At 38.4% G+C, this 15863-nt stretch overlaps 1 protein-coding gene across 1 annotated transcript in view; it reads left to right on the top strand.

The window, feature by feature from the left end:
* LOC126176619 (15-hydroxyprostaglandin dehydrogenase [NAD(+)]-like) overlaps positions 1-14970 on the top strand; it is a 49300-nt gene extending 34330 nt beyond the window's left edge. The window contains exons 5-6 of the mRNA XM_049923779.1: positions 5734-5891; positions 14853-14970. Of these exons, the coding sequence (XP_049779736.1) occupies positions 5734-5891; positions 14853-14970 (276 nt within the window). The remainder of the gene's footprint in view (positions 1-5733; positions 5892-14852) is intronic.
* The last annotated feature ends 893 nt before the right edge of the window (positions 14971-15863 follow it).

The raw sequence follows: 15863 nt of genomic DNA, 5'->3' as shown, positions 1-15863 counted from the left end.
ATTGCAGACTTATCAACATACATGTCGAAGCATGGATCAGGAAAAGACTTTAAATTTTAAATTAAAAAAAATAAAACCCAGGTTTTTTTGCATATTTCTGTTCCTGTAATCTATATTTCTGAAATCTGTTTCTGTGTGTGTGTCTGTTAATCTTATTTCAACTTCAGACTGGAGTTGTCTAGGATTGAGATTATCTGCTATTCCTCCATCATCCTCAACACCCGAATCCTCATCCGTGAGGACTGCTGGATCAGGGTGCATGATGTAAATTCCATCAGCCTGAGGAGTGTTTGAATCCTCAAACAGGATGTCTAAACATCCTGCACAGTCAAACCAGGCTCTAAAGATTCCGCCAGACCTCTGTTATGGTATGAAAAGAGAAAAAGAAACGAAATCATGTTTGACCCTGCAACTGCCCAGTGTGTCCATATGGACATGGCTGAAATAATCACTTCATAAACAGAAAGTGAATCGATGGATAACAACTTTTCTCAAATGAAAATCTCTATAAACATATTCAGATATACTGCAAACAGTTTCACATGCCAGAATGAAGAAGTTATTTACGAAACATTACTTGCTTTACATCAACATGCTCCATTGTTGACGTCAAAGTAGCCCCTGAAATACAGGCTGTCACAATCACAGTGTAAATGTTAAAATGAAGTGTTAACGCAATGTATATAAAATTAAAACCCTCCCTGAAAACAATATGTGACCGCAAACGCTAAAAATAATTGTAAGCCAACAATGAAGTAAAAACAAAACTAGTCAACAATTGTGTCCATATGGACCCACTGGGAAGTTATGGGTTAAAGATTACTTAGTTAAAAATGAATTTGCAGACAGATTACAAAGTGTAAATTTAGAAAATAATAAAGATATACTTGATCCTAATCATTTCTTAGATGCAGCAAATTACGAAAATTTTTAACATTGTTAAAGGCTGTTTGAAAGTACATCATGGTCTAAAGATAAATTTTAATTTATATTGTGAAAATAAACTACAAACAGGTGAAATGAATGAAAAACTTCAAGAATTGGACAACAAACACCAAACTGTAATATTTTAACAGAAAAAGATTTTAAATAAAAATTCAAATATGGTAAAAGAAATATTTCAGAAAATATATCTAATTTTCAAGCACAGGGATCTGGATGGTCATTAAATAGAATAATTGGCTTACAATTAGCAATTAACAAATATGTTCCACTAAGAGGATCATCTTATATTGATTTACCAGATAATATTAGAAATTAAAAGTAATGTGTTAATGTTAAAAATTATTATCAAAATGCTTTTTATGATCTATAAAAGGAGCTTTGTTTCCTGTAGATGAACATCCAGAAAGAATAACAAAATATAAAACGGTTGGTCTTGATCCTGATGAAAAACTTGAAAAAATTGGATTTCCTGTACTAGTTGATCATATTCCAAAAATAGAAAAAATAATTAATGTAGCTAGTAATGTTTATTCATTTGATGATGAAGATGAATGTTATCGAGTGTATCCATTAAAAATAACAAAATCTAAAAAAGGAAAACATGTAAATCTACTTTTTTTGAAGAAAGAGAATAATTCACATTATTGTTATATAAAAATTTATCTAGACTTATATCAAATCAAATTACCAAACATGAAACAGTAAAATTTATTTGTGATTTGTGTTTACTACATTTTAATAGTAAAGAAAAATTTGATGAACACACCGAAAATTGTTTAACTAATAAACCATTAGCAGCTGAAATGCCAGCTGAAGGAGAATCTGTAAATTTTAAAAATTATCTTTTTACACAAAAAGTTCCATTTGTTATTTATGCTGATTTTGTAAGTTCACTTTTAAAAATGGATAACTGTGAACCAAATCCAGAAACACCATATACAATGAAATATCAAAATCATTAAAAAGTGGATTTTGTCATTATATTAAATATAGATAAGGAAATTATAAAGAACCTGTTGCTTATAGAGGATTGTTTATAGAGGACCAAATTGTCATAAAATTATAGAATGTATGAGACAAGAAGCTGAAGAAATTGTAAGAATTTATTCTGAAATTGAAGAAATGAAACCACTTACACTTGATAAATACTGGAAAATATATTCTTCCATTATGTAATATATGTAATTTAAAACAAAAACAACCTGATTTTGTACCTATTTATTTACATATTTTATCTGGTTATGATTCACATCTTTTTGTAAAAGAATTGGTTCTGATCATAAATAAATATAACTAATACCTAATAATGAAAATAAATATATTAGTTTTGGTAAACATATAAAAAATTTAAAAATGATATTTGTTGATACATTTAGATTTATGGCTACTTCACTTGATAATCTTTCATCAAATTTAAAGAAAAATCAATTAAAAATATTAAGTATGAATATCCAGAATTATTTAACTTAGTAATTAGAAAAGGAATTAATCCATATGATTACGTTGATTCTTGGAAAAAATTTGAAGAAACACAATTACCAACAAAAGATAAATTTTATAGTGAATTAAATGATTGTGACATAAGTAATGAAGTTTATGAACATGCAAAATTAGTTTGGTGAAAATTCATTATTAAAAAATCTTGGTGAATATCATGATTTGATCTTAAAACTGATGTACTACTGTTAGCTGATGTATTTGAAAATTTTAGAAAAACATGTATAAATACATATAATTTAGATCCTTCTTGGTATTTTACTGTACCAGATTTATCTTGGGATGCAATGTTAAAAATTACTGATCATAAACTTGAATTATTACATGATTATGTTATGCTTCTAATGCCTGAAAAAAGAATAAGAGGTGGAATTTCACAATGTTGTAAAAGATATGTGAAAGCATATTATAAATATTTAAAAGATTATAATAATAAAGAAATATCAAGTTATAAAATGTATCTAGATGCAAATAATTTATATGTTAATGCTATGAATGAATATTTACCATATGGCGGATTTAAATGGGAAGAACCAAATAATTTTAATTCTACAAGAATAAGTGCAATCTCAAACAATAGTCAAGATGGTTATATATTTGAAGTAGATCTAAAATATCCAAACGAATTACATGATTTACATAAAGATTTACCACTGGCTCCTGTTCCAGGTACAAATGAAGTAAATTAATAACTACTTTAGATAAAAAGTCTAATTATGTAGTACATTATAGAAATCTTAAGCATATTTATCTTTAAGAATGGAACTTACAAAAATACATCAAGTTTTAAAATTTAAACAGTCTGATTGGTTAAAGAAGTACATAGATCTAAACACACAGTTAAGAACTAAAGCTACAAATGACTTTGAAAAAGATTTCTATAAATTAATGAATAATTTTTTATTTGGTAAAACAATGGAAAATATAAGATATAGACAAGATATTAAATTAGTTTCATATAGTAAAGTATGTGATAAACTTGTAGCTAAGCCAAACCTTAAACATAGAACTATATTTAGTGAAAATCTTGCTGTTTTTCATATGAATAAAACTAAAATAATATATAATAAACCTATTTATGTCGTATTAAGTAAACTTGATTTATCTAAAGAATTAATGTATGATTTTCACTACAGAGTTATGAAACGTAAATATGGAGAAAATATTGAATTATGTTATCAAGATACAGATAGTTATATTTACAATATTAAAACCAAAGGTTTCTACGAAGATATATCAATGATTGATTATTTTGATACAAGTGATTATCGAACAGATAATATATATAATATTCCACTAGTAAACGAGAAAGTTGTTGGTAAAATTAAAGATGAATGTAATGGAAAAATAATGGATGAATTTTGTGGTTTAAGAGCAAAGATGTTTGCTTATAAAGTTGGTGACAAAATAGAAAAGAAATCTAAAGGAATTAAAAAATGTGTCGTTAAAAACAAAATTAGTTTAGAACATTATAAAGATTGTTTATTTAACAATCTAGAACAATATAGAAAATTTAATTTAATAAAAAGTGAAACACATGAAATATATACAAAAAACCACTAAGTCCTCATGATGATAAAAGATATGTTTTAACAAATAGAATAGATACATTACGATATGATCATTACTCATTATTGAAAATCTAATAAAAATTATGATATATAAGCCTAATAAAATTTTTTCTATATAAATGGAGACCGTAATCAAGAAGCTCAATGATGTTAGTGTCTTGAAAGAGATTTAAAAAATAACTGAACTAGAGATAAATATTTTGTATAATGTTACTGACTGAATATTTAAATACTAGATATGGAGAAAAAATTTGTATGGAGCTTAATAATGATTTTAAAGTTATTTTACCAAATAGATATTACAAATTAATTGACCCTTGGGAACTTGAAATAATTAAAAAAGGGCAAATGAAACTGAAATATAAAGGAATGAAGAAACTTAAAAATGGAAATAATGAAATTCATGATATAGAATTCGTGATGTGAAATTTTTTAAAAATTATTTTTCTAATTAATTTTATTTTATTTAAATGGAAAACACTAAGCCACAATTAAGACAATGTGGTAAATGTATGGTTAAAAAAGTGTTGAAGAATTTTATAAAGATAAATATCGAACAGGTGGACATTCTTATGTATGTAAAGAATGCTGGAATGAACGTCAGAAAATTAAAGTTACTTGTAAATGTGGTAGAACTGTAAATAAATCTTTGTTCACAAACATTTACAAACAACAGTTCATAATAGTCTTATGGCTGCTAAAGTGGAAAGTAAATAATTTTATGTACATATTCTTTTATATAATTTTTAAAAAGCTCGTTTTTCACATAAGTCAAAAATAGGGCAATTTTTGGAACTAAGAAGAAGTTGTAAAAAACCGCTTTTTTTAAAAATGTTTTTTTTAAATACTAGTTAGTTCTCTAATTACTTTACATTCACAAATGAGAAATGTATGTAAAATAAATGATTTTTATTATAGTTATTATTGTATTATATTACTATTAGGTAAAAGAGATAGTAGATAGATTTTGTAGGTCCTGGGAGATTAGGACAATTTTGTGAAAAATAAAAATATCGTGAGTGGTAATGAGCGATTTTTTTATTTTTTACAAAATTGTACTAGTGTCCCAGAACCTACAAAATCTATCTACTTGCCTGCAGCACGCTTTGAATACACTGCATTGATGATATGGACCTTGTGACAAGATTTTCGTGACCAGACAGAATTCTTATGTTTGTTCTGTTGCAAACGTACGGACTGTATGTGACCTTGCTTGCCACAAGCACAACATTGTGCTTGCCTGGACGGGCAATCTTGCCGTTTGTGCCGTGAATAGTGGTGGTAGCATATTCGAAGACGGCAAAGCCTTTGTTCAAACAGCTCACATTGTTTAGGACTGGTTTTGTGAGTAAGAGTATGAATTGTGGCATCCTTCCTGACCACCAGATCTCAATATTGTTCAGCCTTTGTGATCTCCTTTGGACAGAAGCATGCATGATAGCTATCCACGTCTGGTATAAGATTCCCTCGGAAGCTGTACAGGACCAGTGTTTATGTATTCTGAGATGACTGGATGTTATTTTGAATTCCAACAGTTTTGATACACTGTAATTGGTGGGTTATTATATCGTATTTTTCGAATTCTCGTACTTTTACCCAACTCATGAGATCGCATGTTTGGTAGGAAACTTGATCCAAAATTCTGGACGTTGTATCACCACTGACCGTGTGCATGATTGCACAGGAGGTTGGGCCTGCGACATGTTGTGTCATGTTCCAGGACGAGCTGCACGTGAATCAGACGGGTGTGAGGATGGTGGCGCTGTGCCCGGGACCCACAGACACACCGCTGGCGAGAAACGTCCACCTCTACTGCCTGCACGACTACATCAAGCAGCAGCTGCTCGACGCCATAGCCGCTATGGGTTCCCTCTGCAAGTACGTACCACTTCGTTATTCAATTTTGTTGGCGTTTGTGGTACTTAACGAAGCCAGCACCATGTTACATTGATAGAAAGTCTCATTTTTCCATTAAACATACATTAGCGTGTACAAAGTACTTGTTGATATTGTCTCCAGTCCTGTGGGTTTGATGCTGCTCACCAAGCTACACTCCTGGAAATTGAAATAAGAACACCGTGAATTCATTGTCCCAGGAAGGGGAAACTTTATTGACACATTCCTGGGGTCAGATACATCACATGATCACACTGACAGAACCACAGGCACATAGACACAGGCAACAGAGCATGCACAATGTCGGCACTAGTACAGTGTATATCCACCTTTCGCAGCAATGCAGGCTGCTATTCTCCCATGGAGACGATTGTAGAGATGCTGGATGTAGTCCTGTGGAACGGCTTGCCATGCCATTTCCACCTGGCGCCTCAGTTGGACCAGCGTTCGTGCTGGACGTGCAGACCGCGTGAGACGACGCTTCATCCAGTCCCAAACATGCTCAATGGGGGACAGATCCGGAGATGTTGCTGGCCAGGGTAGTTGACTTACACCTTCTAGAGCACGTTGGGTGGCACGGGATACATGCGGACGTGCATTGTCCTGTTGGAACAGCAAGTTCCCTTGCCGGTCTAGGAATGGTAGAACGATGGGTTCGATGACGGTTTGGATGTACCGTGCACTATTCAGTGTCCCCTCGACAATCACCAGTGGTGTACGGCCAGTGTAGGAGATCGCTCCCCACACTATGATGCCGGGTGTTGGCCCTGTGTGCCTCGGTCGTATGCAGTCCTGATTGTGGCGCTCACCTGCACGGCGCCAAACACGCATACGACCATCATTGACACCAAGGCAGAAGCGACTCTCATCGCTGAAGACGACACGTCTCCATTCGTCCCTCCATTCACGCCTGTCGCGACACCACTGGAGGCGGGCTGCACGATGTTGGGGCGTGCGCGGAAGACGGCCTAACGGTGTGCGGGACCGTAGCCCAGCTTCATGGAGACGGTTGCGAATGGTCCTCGCCGATACCCCAGGAGCAACAGTGTCCCTAATTTGCTGGGAAGTGGCGGTGCGGTCCCCTACGGCACTGTGTAGGATCCTACGGTCTTGGCGTGCATCCGTGCGTCGCTGCGGTCCGGTCCCAGGTCGACGGGCACGTGCACCTTCCGCCGACCACTGGCGACAACATCGATGTACTGTGGAGACCTCACGCCCCACGTGTTGAGCAATTCGGCGGTACGTCCACCCGGCCTCCCGCATGCCCACTATACGTCCTCGCTCAAAGTCCGTCAACTGCACATACGGTTCACGTCCACGCTGTCGCGGCATGCTACCAGTGTTAAAGACTGCGATGGAGCTCCGTATGCCACGGCAAACTGGCTGACACTGACGGCGGCGGTGCACAAATGCTGCGCAGCTAGCGCCATTCGACGGCCAACACCGCGGTTCCTGGTGTGTCCGCTGTGCCGTGCATGTGATCATTGCTTGTACAGCCCTCTCGCAGTGTCCGGAGCAAGTATGGTGGGTCTGACACACCGGTGTCAATGTGTTCTTTTTTCCATTTCCAGGAGTGTAGTTTACACCGAGTAAGTTTTTTGATCTGTGAGTAACTACTGCAACCGATATCCATGAGTTTATGTTTACTGTACTCAAGCTCCAGTCTCCCTCTAACAGTTGTTCACCTTCCCCCATTTCTCCATTTCACATCAGGCGATGACCACTCATTGTGCGACAGGCTATAAAACACTGTCCACGCCATCAAACTTGGATACCACGCCGTTGTTCGTTTACTGATGGTAAGGCTCCTTCAAACTGGATACCGAGCAATGAGGCTCTATGGGATTCATGTGGATGACTGCCTTTTGGAGATGGGTGTAGCTGGTTTTAAAGTTTTACGCCAAGATTGGAGCAGGTCTGCACCTTGGCTCCTACACAGGCCCAGCATTATTTAAGACTTGACGAATTTTAAGAAAGATTACACACCAGATTTTAATATCTTTTCTTTTTTTATATACGCATCACGGTTTTAAAGTTGTGTACACAGCAGGTTTGCAACAAAGGAACTCCCTTGGCTGTTTCGTCATATTTCCCATTCGAGTCTTCAAGACGCGCCTTCCCCGTAACTGTACTATATTTTCCACAGAGGTTCATGTGGCGGTGAAGGCGCTATAGGTGATGAAGCTTTTTCAGGGCAACCAGTTTCTCATCTACTCCTATTCCCTTAGTGCTCTACAATCGCTGTAACACACGTACCCAGCTCAGAAAATGCTCCATCTCATACATGACCAACTGTACGTCGTACAGCGGCAGGGTAAGATGTAATAGTGCTGAGCACTGGGGCACATGGAAATTCAGGGAAATGAATACGTAGATAAAACCGTTAAGGAGGCATGCAGCGAATGTGACATTACACATTGCCCCATTCCCGTGCAAGCTGTCCGTCTGATGGCGTTTGGAGATCCATGCAGTTGTGAGAGGAGTAGTGCAGCAAGAGTAGCCGTGTCACTGACAAATGTTGTGTACACGGGAACCGTGACGTAATTCCGTGAAAAGAAGTATGTAGCGTCACATCTGGACGGCGCAGAGGATATGCAATTGGACCATCACGACCAGGTTGCTGTCAGGAAACACGTCACTCAGCACACCCACACCTTGGATCTCTAATGCAGGGTTGTGACATCATACGGGAAGATGATACATGGCAGCGAAAACCATTGGAGCATGCCTAAGTAAACTTTTCCGATACCATTTTCTCCGTGAAGTAAAATGATCTAACCTATCATGAATTAGGACCCACCAAACACTAACCGATCTGTTCACGTGAGTTGCGTGCGTTTCCAGAGCCCCAAATCCTGACGCTGTGACGATTCAAATGTTTAGAAATGTGAAACGTTGCTTCATTTGGGAACAGGCACTTTTCCATTGTCAGCCTATGTAGGGACCAACCTGGAACATGCTAATGCGTACTGCAGAGAACGAGCGTTTGGCTGCTACACTTGGAGCATTTGGATTTTGTAATTAACTGCTTTTAAAATACTTTACGGACAACTGATCGTGCTTTCCGCAAATCGCGTTCAACACCTGTTTAAAGTTCTTGAACCATCTCATTATGCTTGTTTCTGCCCATGGTGTCTTCCCATGCTGGTGTTGATAATTATGTAGTATCGTACTCACAGACATGGATTCGGTGCACCAGGTGAAACGTGTACCTTATCCTGGTCTGTCACCTATTTGATGCAGTCCAAGTCACATCTGCAAGAAATTGCACAGGAAAACAATTTTAATAGCTCCTAAACGTCTTATAGCAAATCGTGTCACTCTGTCTCTAATAGTTTCCAAGTCATGATTTTTTAAAAAATGGCAATGGGAGTTCCACCTCTCCCACCCCCCACCCACCATGAGCCATGGACCTTGCCATTGGTGAGGAGGCTTACATGCCTCAGTGATACAGATAGTTGTACCGTAGGTGCAACCACAACGGAGGGGTACCTGTTGAGAGGCCAGACAAACGTGTGGTTCCTGAAGATGGGGCAGCAGCCTTTTCAGTAGTTGCAGGGGCCTTGTAACATCAACCAAAACGGCCTTGCTATGGTAACACTGTGAATGTCTGAAAGGAAATGGAAACTACAGCTGTAATTTTTCCCGGCGGCATGCAGCTCTACTGTATGGTTATATGATGATGACATATTCTTCGGTAAAGTAGTCCCCCATTCGGATCTAGAGTGAAGATTACTCAGGAGGACGTCGTTAACAGGAGAAACAAAACTGCCGCCCTACAGATCGGAGAGTGGAATGTCAGCTCACTTAATTGGGCAGATAGATTAGAAAACTCAGAAGGGAAGTGGATAGGTTAAAGTTAGATATAGTGGAAATTAGTGAATTTCGTTGGCAGGAGAAACAGGACTTCTGGTCCGGTGAAAACAGGGTTATAAATACAAAATCAAATAGGGGTAACGCAGGAACACGGACAATCTGTTATAAACAGCATAGTGCACGCATTATTGTAGTCAAAATAGACACGAAGACCACACCCACCAAAGTAGTACAAGTTTATATGCCAACTATCTCCTCAGATGAGGAGGAGATTGAGGAAAATGTATGATGAAATAAAAGAAATTATTCAGGTTGTTAAGGGAGCTAAAAATTTAATAGTCATTGGGTACTGGAATTCGACAGTAGGAAAAGGAAGAGAAGGAAAAGTATTAGGTGAATATGGACTGAGGGGAAGGAATGACAGAGGAAGCTGCCTGGTAGAATTTTGCACAGAGCTAATTTAATCATAGGTAACACTTTCTTTGAGAATCATGAGGGAAGGTTGTATACACGGAAGAGACCTGGAGACAGCGGAAGACTTCATATTGATTATTCAATGGTTAGTCAGAGATTTAGGAACCAGATTTTAAATTGTAAGACGTTTCAAAGGGCAGATGTGGATTCTGACCACAATTTATTGGCTATGAACTGTAGACTAAAACTGAAGAAACTGCAAAAACGCAGAAATTTAACGAGATGGGACATGGATAAACTGAAAGAAAAAAGGTTTTAGATGGTTTTGAAGGTACGATTGACAAGAACAAAGGAAAGGAATAGATTAGAAGAAGAATGGGTACGTAGCTTTGAGAAATGAAATAGTGAAGGCAGCAGAGGATCAAGTAGGTAAAAAGACGAGAGCTAGTAGAAATCCTTGGGTAAAGTAAGATATATTGCATTTAATTGATAAAAGGAGAAAATATAGAAATGTAATAAATGAAGTGAGCGAAAGGGAATACAAACATATCAAAAATGAAATCGACCAGAAGTACAAAATGGCTAAGTAGGAATGGCTAGAGGTCAAATGTAAGGACATAGAAGCTTGTATACTGCCTACATGAAAATTAAGTAGTCTTTGGAAAAAAGAGAAACACTTGTAAGAATATTAAGAGCTCAGATGGGAAACGAGTCCTAAGCAAAGGAGGGAAAGCAGAAAGGTGGAAGGAGTATGTAGAGGGTCTATACAAGGGAGGTGTACTTGAGGGCAATATTTTGGAAATGGAAGAGGACGTAGAGGAAGATGAAAAGAGAGATATGATACTGCGTGAAGAATTTGACAAAGCACTGAATGACTTAAGTCAATACAACGCCCCAGTAGTAGACAGCATTCCATTACAACTACTGATAGCGTAGGGAGAGCCAGCCATGAGAAAACTCTTACATCCATGAGCAAGATATATGAGGCAGTCGACATACCCTCACACTTCTTAAAGAATATAATGATCCCAATTCCAAAGAAAGCAGTTGCTGACAGCTGTGAAAATCATCGAACTATCAGTTTAATAAGCTTTGGCTGCAAAACACTAACACGAATTCTTTACAGAAGAATGGAAAATCTGGTGGAAGCCGACCTTGGGAAAGATCGGCTTGCAATACGGACAAATGTAGGAACAAGTTTCTTCTCGTAGAAGATAGGTTAAGGAAAGGCAAACCCACGTTTACAGCATTTGTGGACTTAGATAAAGCCTTTGGCAATGTCGACTAGAACACTCTCTTTCAAATTCTAAGGCTTGCTGCGGTAAAATAAAGGGAGCAGAAGACTATTTACAGTTTGTACAGAAAGCAGATGGTGGTTATAAGAGTCAATTGGCACAAAAGGGAAGCAGTGGTTGAGAAGGAAGTAAGACAAGAGTCTTGCCTATCCCCGATGTTATTCAAAGTGATCAAGCAGTAAAGGAAACAAAGGAAAAATTTTGAGCGGGTATTAAAGTCCAGGTAGAAGAAATAAAAATATTGAGGTTTGCCGATGACGTTATAATTCTGTCAGAGTTAGCAAAGGACTTGGAAGAGCAGTTGAATGGAATGGACAGTGTGTTAAAAGGAGGATATGAGATGAACACCAACAAAAGCAAAATGAGGATAATAGAATGTAGTTGAATTAAATCTGGTGATGCTGAGGGAACTAAATTAGGAAATGAGATACTTAAAGTAGTAAATGAGTTTTGCTGTTTGGGAAGCAAAATAGCGGATGATGGGTGAAGTAGGGAGGATATAAAATGTAAACTGGCAATGGCATGAAAAGCGTTTATGAAGAAGAAAAATTAGTTAACATGGAGAATATATTTAAGTGCCAAAAGGTCCTTTCTGAAATATTTGTATGGAGTGTAGACACGTATGGAAGAGAAACATGGACAATAAACAGTTTATACAAGAAGAGAATAGAAGTTTTCGAAATGTGGTGCTACAGAAGAATGCCGAAGATTAGATGGGTAGATCACATAAGTAATGAGGAGGTACTGAATACGATTGAGGAGAAGAGAAATTTGTGAGAGAACCTGACTTAAAGAAGGAATCGGTTGGTAGTATACATTCTGAGGCATCAAGGGATCACAAACTAAGTACTGGAGGGAAGTGAGGGAGGGGGGTGGTGTGTAAAAATCGTAGACCATGGGATGAATACAGTAAGCAGATTCAGGGTGATGTAGGTTGCCATAGTTACTCAAAGGTGAAATGGCTTGCTCGGATAGAGTATGAGGGAGAGCTGCATCAAACGAGTCTTTGGAGTGAAGACAACAACTTCAACGACAACAACTATGAGACTTTACAGACACCCTGTATAACATGTACAAGAGTGAAGGAGGACAATAAGAAGACCAACAAAGAAATGGTTGGCTTAAAAAGTGACTAAATTTGCATCCTTGCCTTCTCTCCCTTACTCTTCAACCTCACTGTTGATGAAGCAATGATAGAAAGAATGTCAGGACCATACCATGGGGGACCACCAATAAGATTCGCTGAAAGTGTGGAAGACTTAGGACCTGTTGATTGGGATGAAAAGTCTACTGAGCCCAGAATATGGATTGAAAGCAAACTAAAGAAAGACTAAAATAATGAGGAGTAACAGGGACATGATTGGCGATAAATCTAACATCATAACTGGGGACCACATTTAGGATTCCTGCTACCTTGGAAGTAAAATAGTAAAAGTAAATATTGATTAACTTCCTTTGGGGATTGGTTTCAGTACATGGACTACTATCTTTGTGTTTTGCACTAAAACACGAACTAACATACACACATCAAAAAAAGTTTTGTATCACCCCGATTCCCAGAACTCCTGAAGACAGATGTTGACTTTGGATATTGTATCACAGACACTGTCCCTATGACTGTTCAGAGATGTCACTAAAGCTACCCAAAGATGTAAACAACCGTGCATGAGCAGCACCTATTAGACGGTGGGGGTCCGACAGCCGATCAGTTCCAGTCATTCCACCACGACAGAGATGCACGGCTCGTGTTGTTTGTAGTTCAACCATGCCTGGACGGTCGATACCGCGGTTCGATCGCGTCCGCATTGTTACTTTGTGCCAGGAAGGGCTCCCAACAAGGGAAGTGTGCAGACATATCGGAGTGAACCAAAGCGATATTGTTCGGATATAGAGGAGATACAGAGAGACAGGAACTGTCCATGACATGGCTCGCTCAGACCGTCCAGTAGGCTACTACTGCAGTGGATGACCGCTATGTACGGAATATGGCTCGGAGGAACACTGACAGCAACGCCACCATGTTGAATAATGCTTTTAGTGCAGTGTTACGACTCAAACTGTGCGTAATAGGATGCATGATACGCAGCTTCACTCCCGACGTCCATGGCGAGATGCATCTTTGCCACCATGACACCATGCAGCGCGGTACAGATGGGCCCACCAACATGCTGAATGGACCGCTCAGGATTGGCGTCACGTTCTCTTCACCGATGAGTGTCGCACATGCCTTCAACCAGACAACTGTCGGAGACGTGTTTGGAGGCCACCTGGTCAGGCTGAACACCTTAGACACACTGTCCAGCGAGTGCTGCAAGGTGGAGATTCCCTGCTGTTTTGGGGTGGCATAATATGGGGTCGACGTACTCTGCTGATGGTCATGGAAGGCGCCGAAACGGATGTACGATATAGAATGCCATCCTCCAACCGTTAGTGCAACCATATCGGCATCATACTGGCGAGGCATTCGTCTTCATGTACAACAATTCGCGCCTCCATAGTGCACATCTTGTGAATGACGTCCTTCAGGATAACGACATCGCTCGACTAGAGTGGCCAGAATGTTCTCCGGACATGAATCCTATCGAACATGCCTGAGATATATTGCAAAGGGCTGTTTATGGACGACTTGACCCACCAACCCACTCTGAGGAATCTACGCCGAATCGCCATTGTGGAGTGGGACAATCTGGGCCAACAGTGCCTTGATGAACTTATGGGTATTATGCAACGACGAATACATACATCAATGCAGAAGGTACCGGTATGTACAACAATCTGGACTCGCTGTATGATGGTACAAAATGCAATGTGTGGTTTTTATGAGCAATAAAAATGGAAGAAATGATGTTTATGTTGATCTCTATTCCAATTTCCTGTACAGGGTCCGGAACTCTCGGAAAGATGTGATGCAAAACTTTTTTTGATATTTGTATTTTATCCAGTTTACTTCATTAGTCCACCCCAGTTAGGTTTTTTAAAACTAAGCGACATCAAGATACATGTGCAATAACATCATGTCCTGTTAATTTGTCTTGCACATGAAGATGGTGAGTTTCCCATCTCTAAATGTAACCTGATGGACCCTAACCAGAAACTCACGCCAGAAATTATATACATAAGATATGAAATAAATTGTTATAAGCAGTAGTAAGCCAGGTGCTGTGCTGTGATTGTTGGTCATCTTTGTCCATTATATATAATTATACTGCCCTTGGCGGTAGCACATTGTTAACCTTCATCTATTGCTGATTACTGCTCTCTGACTTCTGAAGCATACACTACAGCAATAAAATAATTCCACTGGTAATTCCCAGCTAGTACTTAACTTCATGTGGAAGTTGGAATTACAGATTTTGTTACTTATTGCGCTATGTTCTTCTGGAACAATGTAAATAAAGTGCGTGTGTTATCTTCACAGGCCTGACTTCATCGCTGAAGGCTTGATGACTGCCATCCGGGAGGGGAAGTCAGGGTCCGTCTGGATGGCCGACAACAGCAAGATCAAGGAGATTGTCTACGAACGGCTCGTCCAATAAGAACTGTTCTTCATGCCATTTTGTACACATCACATTATCAAGAATAAAGTATACCTGATTCGAGTGATGACTTACACAGTAATAACAACCACTCTAAATAGTTGCCTCCCACTAGACAATTTCCTTTGTGGGAATCGTTTCCAACATTGCTAAATGGTGTTTGAGGTTAAACTCAATCACAAAGGTTATTCTTTCAAATGCACAGTCTTTTGAGGCAGAAGTCAATTTCCATAAAATTGTTGGCTGTAGCCCACGACATGTTGCAAAATGATATTTCGGGGTTTTGGCCAGTATTTCAAGTGGCCATCATAATATGAAACAATGACTAATATGTGCAATAAATTATTCAAACAGTAATTCAGATAATGTTGGAAGATAAGAAAATGTTATTACGTGGGGAGAAATTACTAAGGGATCAAACACAGTGTTCAATTTTGAGCCCGCTCCTATTTCTTACATGTGTGAATCACCTTAAACTTTATATTCATCAGGCAGAATTAGTACTTTCTGCAGACGATACCACCGTTATAGTCTTTTTTTTTCTTTATTGTCATTTTACACCTCATAAAAGGTGGGCTGGCAGCGGAAAATTTTACTCCGCTCTTCAGCCACCAGCAGTACAACAAGAGAGAAAACCAATGAAGACAGAAAAGTAACACAATGGCGGTTAAAAAACAGTAGATATAGTAATTAAAAAAGACATGAAGCCTTTCACACTCGACGAAAGACAAGAAAACTGTCAGCACTGTGCACAAACACTGATGATTTAGACGACACACTTGAACGAAGGAGCATGGGCGGTGAAAAGCACTGAATCACAAACACAACGGCACACACACGAAAAACTGATGGCAATGATCTCTGGCGTGCGAATGTCCACTTAATGTGTGCGA

The sequence above is a fragment of the Schistocerca cancellata genome, chromosome 3 (assembly GCF_023864275.1).
Source record: "Schistocerca cancellata isolate TAMUIC-IGC-003103 chromosome 3, iqSchCanc2.1, whole genome shotgun sequence".
NCBI classification, from domain to species: Eukaryota; Metazoa; Arthropoda; class Insecta; order Orthoptera; family Acrididae; genus Schistocerca; species Schistocerca cancellata.
This window is presented reverse-complemented; position numbering and strand designations above follow the sequence as displayed.